The sequence below is a fragment of the Vicugna pacos genome, chromosome 22 (genome assembly GCF_048564905.1).
Source record: "Vicugna pacos chromosome 22, VicPac4, whole genome shotgun sequence".
NCBI lineage: Eukaryota > Metazoa > Chordata > Mammalia > Artiodactyla > Camelidae > Vicugna > Vicugna pacos.
Window position 1 is genome coordinate 28,932,716 of NC_133008.1, and position 4,523 is coordinate 28,937,238.

At 63.0% G+C, this 4,523-nt stretch overlaps 1 protein-coding gene across 2 annotated transcripts; it reads left to right on the forward strand.

Moving 5' to 3' along the window:
* The first annotated feature begins 214 nt into the window (after positions 1–214).
* Positions 215–2,342, forward strand: PRR22 (proline rich 22). Of its 2 annotated transcripts, none has more exons than XM_072947876.1 (3): positions 215–629; positions 725–787; positions 1,165–2,342. In XM_072947876.1, the coding sequence occupies exons 1-3, from the start codon at positions 272–274 to the stop codon at positions 2,322–2,324; spliced, it is 1,581 nt and encodes a 526-aa protein (XP_072803977.1). In that variant the 5' UTR covers positions 215–271; the 3' UTR covers positions 2,325–2,342. The 2 variants fall into 2 exon arrangements, with proteins under 2 accessions (XP_072803977.1, XP_031545529.2); XM_031689669.2 differs by having other exon boundaries at positions 220–629; positions 1,252–2,342.
* The last annotated feature ends 2,181 nt before the right edge of the window (positions 2,343–4,523 follow it).

Sequence of the window (4,523 nt, forward strand, 5' to 3'; positions counted from 1 at the left end):
GCCTTTCTGTGACCCTGAGGCTTCCCTTTGCTCCCAAGAGCTCCCTACCGCCATCCCTGTGTCTGCAGTTCCCTTCCTCCTCACTCATTCCTCAAAGTCCCCCTTCTGGTGGCTGCTGGTGCCCAGAGCGGCGTTGACCACAAAGAAGCCACAGGGGCTCATGAGAGGGGGGGGCCTCAGCCTGCGTGGGTGTGGATCACAGCAGGCTGCTTGGAGGAAGGGGCCTCGGAGCTGTCGGGCAGGCCTTGCTGGCAGAGGCGGAAGGCGGCAGATGGGGCCCAGGGCCTGCCTTGCTCTTTGGAATGCCTGTCTCTGGCTGCCTTGCTTTCCCCGACTGCCCCTGCCCACCCCTCCTCACTCTCGGAACCTGACCAGTGGGCGGGCCGCGGTGTGGAACCCGCTGCCCGGAGTAACCGGACAAACAGAACTCCGTAGGACTCTGAGCCTGTTCTCCGGGTGGGCCTCCTGTGCTCCCACCTGCTGCCCTCCTGGCCCACCCATGCAGCGCCCCAAACCCTTCTACACACCTGTAGCTCCCCAAGACGGCTTCAGTCCCCAGGGCCTGGATGGTACCGAGCGGCTGGGCAGCCAGCCCCCCCCTGCCTGCACAGAACCTCTTCCCGCTGTAGGTATGCGTCGGGGTTCGGGGCACCCAATGGGGCAGGGACCAGGACTCTGCCTGCCAGCCTCAGGACCAGCCCCACCTGCCTGTTTTTGTCCACAGGTTCCTCCAACCTGTACCACCCCCCAAGCCCAGAGAAAGAGGTGTTTCCAGCCCCTCCAGCAGGTACTGGTCCCACCATGACCCTCGATGACTCAGAAATGGGCTAGGCCATCTTGCCCCACCCATCCCTAGATGGCACCCCTCTCCAAAGGCAAGGACTGTGTCCCTGATCCCCAAAGGAGCCCATGCACCAAGGTCTGTGTCCCCCATCCCCTAGATTGGGCCCTGAAGGCAAGGCCTGTCTCCTGTCCTTCAGGTCTCCCAAAGCCAGGCCTGTGTCCCCAGCTCCCAGGTGGGCGAGCCTCCCAAGGTTGGGCTGTGCCTGCCATTCCCCAGACGGGCCTCGAAAGCCTGACCCCTAAGTAGGTCCCCAAAGGCAAAGCCTATGTCTCTGTCCCCCAAATGGACCCCAGAAGCAGTCCCTGTCCTTCATTCCACAGACATGCCCCACGGTGTGGGCCGCCACTCCCCCATCCCCAGGCGGATCCCACAACTGCCCCTCTCAGGGCCGTCCTCCCTGGCCGCAGGTTTCCAGATGGCGCCCTGCGGGTGCTTCTTTGATCCCCGCATCTACCGAATCGAGTGGGCCACCACTGACTTCGGCCAGTCGTCCCTGTACAAGCTGGCAGCTGTGGGCAGCGGGGGGCTGGCGGGGGGCGCCGCCTCGCCAGGCACTTACCTCCTGGAACCCCAGCATTACCTCAAGGCCCCGGTGCCACCCCCGCTGCATCCGCCGTACCCCCTCTACCAGCCACCCCCCGGGGGCCCCCAGTACCTCCTGCCCTACTTCCCACCCGAGGGACCTGGGCCCGAGGCACTGGGCTTCGTCGGGGAAGGGGGGCCCCCGGCCTTCACAGAGCTGCCCCCGCCGCCCCTCAAGGAGAGCAAGCTGCCGCCACTGCTCCTCACGCTGCCGACCGAGGCCACGCTGCCCCACGGCACCTACGGCCACCTCAAGGGCCGCCTGAGCCAGCTGCATGGGCCTGGTGAGCCCCTGGCCTTCACCGCCAAGGAGCTGTCCCCTGGGACTGGGCCCGGCCAGCTGTACCCGCCGGGCCCTGCTGAGACCAGGGCGGCCGAGGCCGAGGACGCCCCGCTAGGGGCAGGCGAGGCCCGGATCCCCGAGGCAGCCCAGGCCTTTGTGCTGCCTGAGAAGGTGCTGCTGGAGGACGCCATGAAGCTGTTCGACTGCCTGCCGGGCGGCGCCGAGCCCGAGGGGACCCCGTACAAGGCCCCCGGGCCCGCCCTGCCCGACAGCGGGGGTGGCGGGGATGACTCCTCCGGCGACATCCGCTCGCTGCACCTGCCGGAAGAGCTGCTGTCCTTTGACTATAGCGTGCCCGAGATCCTGGACACCGTGTCCAACGTGGACTACTTTTTCAACTTCAAGGCGCTGGACGAGGAGCCGCCGCCCCGCCTGGGGCCCCCCCCCACCAATCCCGTGGCCCTGGCGCCACGGGCCGAGCTGCCCAGCAAGAGGAAGGCCAGCAGCTCGACCACCAAGAAGGGGAGGCAGGGCAGCAAGGGCAAGCAGGCTGCGGGCCCGGCCAGCGCCGCCCCCTCAGGGCCCAGGCAGGACCTGGGAGCCACTCCCCATTAAAGCGGATTTGACCTCTCAGCTCTGTGTCCACTCAGTGGCATTGGGTTTAGGGGCTGTGGGCCAGGGCCAGACCTGGAGGGCTGTCCCCTCTCCCGCCCCCTTGTCCAGTGGGATCCATGCCACTTGGTGAGGCCCCATGGGACCCCAGCACCTCCTGGTTGCCAGGCTTCTGGAGACTTAGGGTTTGGGATTCTAAATCCCTTCTCTTCTAACCCCAGAAAACCCAAGTCAGCTGGTCGGGGTGGAGGGCTTCTGTGAGGTGGCAGACTCCTGCCCTGCAACGATTTCACCCCCGTGTTTGATGGGAAAGTCAGGGTTTCCCAGAGGCAGGCAGGAACTTGCCTGAAGACACACAGCAAGCAGGGCGGGGCCAGGGAGCAGTGGTCTGCACATCCCCCTCTCCTGCCCCCTGAAGCCAGGCCTGGTGGACTGAAGGGGGAGGCCTTTGAGGGGCCTGCACGCTGGGCTTGGTGTCAGCCCAGCTGCCAGGGGTGCGTGTCACCCAATGGTGAATGGGAACGCCTCCTTCTTCTGGGGCAGGCAGACAGGTGGGACCCCTAGGGGTGTGGAGGCAGGTGCTGGGTGGAGGTGGAGGCACCTGATGGTCTGAGGGTGGGGGCAGGGTTGGGACGCCTGAGATGGTGCCCACCTGGCACAGGGGATCAGAGCAGGCATGCGTGTGATGGAGCGCGGAGTGCACCTGAGGCCCAGGTGAGGACCGGAGGCGCTGGACGAGGAGCCTGGCCACACGGGGGTTCTGCATCCCAGGTGGCAGGCACAGGATCCTGGAGTTTGAGAGCTGCACATCTCACACCTGTTCCCTCTTGGCCTGGCTCCTCCCGCTGCGGTCCACAAGCTCCCTCCTCCTGAAGAGGGTGACACGGTTTCCCAGGGACACGTAAGGAAATGGGAGGGGAGAGAAGATAGAGCAGCACTCTGGAGTGGGACTCCAGGCCTGGCCCCCTGCTCCCCGCCCTGCAGGAGGAAGAGCCCTCCTGCCCCAGGCCCTGGTCTGGGTCTCACTGTTGGGCTCCCCTGGAGGCTTGACTGGAATCCAGGAGGCAGCTGGGTGTGGGAAGGCGGATTCCCACGTGCTGGCACCAAGCCTCCAGCCTGCGGGGCTCGTCTCCCCGAAGCCTGTTCCAAGGCTCAGGGAAGCAGAGGCTGCCAGGGAGCCTGGGCCGTATCTGCATCGCGGCCCACGCTTACCCTTCCTGTCTGTGTTCTGACCGGGGACATGGGCCTGGAGAAGCCCGAGTCCACTCCCCTTGGCTTCCTTCTGAGCCCTTTCTTCCTGCAGCCCCATTAAGGGGTATTTTTGAGACTAAAATTACGTACCACCAGCGAAGGGAAGGCCCTGGCAAAGGAGGTGGGTATGAGCATGGGCTCAGTTTTCTTCAAGATTAACTGGGACTGAGGGTCCTGAAACAGTGCCACCTGACAGTCCAACCCGGCCGGGAGGCCTGGGCGGTGGGCGGGGCGGGCCGCTGGGGCTCGGCCCTGGGGAGAGGGGCGAGCTCACAGGTCGCTGCACTGGACGTGGGAGCGGAGGTTGTCAACGACTGGCTTGAGACCGTGTTGGGCAATTTAAAGGTCTGTGGAATACATTCTTCTCACCTCAGAGTCATCAGAAAAGGGAGACTACCCAGGTTTTCCCTGGACTGAGGCGGCCGTCCTGTGCCGCCTTGGGTTTGCCTGAAGTGGAGGGGAGGGAAGCCCACTGCATGGATGGATGGACGGACAGGCTGATAGAACGTACACATACATGTGTGTACGTCATATAAACACACACACACGTCTGTATGTGTGTGTTCACACGTGCATACATACATACCCATGCATGTTTGTAAGCATGTGCTGTCTATACGTGTGAACACAGGTGTGCCTAAGTGTGTACACGTGTACATGAGTGTACATATACACATGCGCACAGGTGTGATATACTCACCGTCTGCTCACATGTGTGAACACACATGTTTTGTATACAACACGCATGTACACAAATGTAGACACACATCCAGATGTACCACGTATCTGTACGTGTTACCCATACGTAGGCACATGCATGGATGTGTATGTAGTATACACATTGTGTGCATGTTGCACACGTGTCTCCATATCATACATACATGTATGTGTGTGCATAGTATCTCTGCACACATACACCTGTGTCAGGATGCAAGGAACTGTACACATACA

Coding starts and splice junctions, on each gene's coding strand:
- PRR22 (XM_072947876.1), top strand. CDS start 272: ATGGGGCCCAGGGCCTGCCTTGCTCTTTGGAATGCCTGTCTCTGGCTG. Junction 630..724: donor AGAACCTCTTCCCGCTGTAG/GTATGCGTCGGG, acceptor TTTTGTCCACAG/GTTCCTCCAACCTGTACCAC. Junction 788..1,164: donor GTTTCCAGCCCCTCCAGCAG/GTACTGGTCCCA, acceptor TTCATTCCACAG/ACATGCCCCACGGTGTGGGC.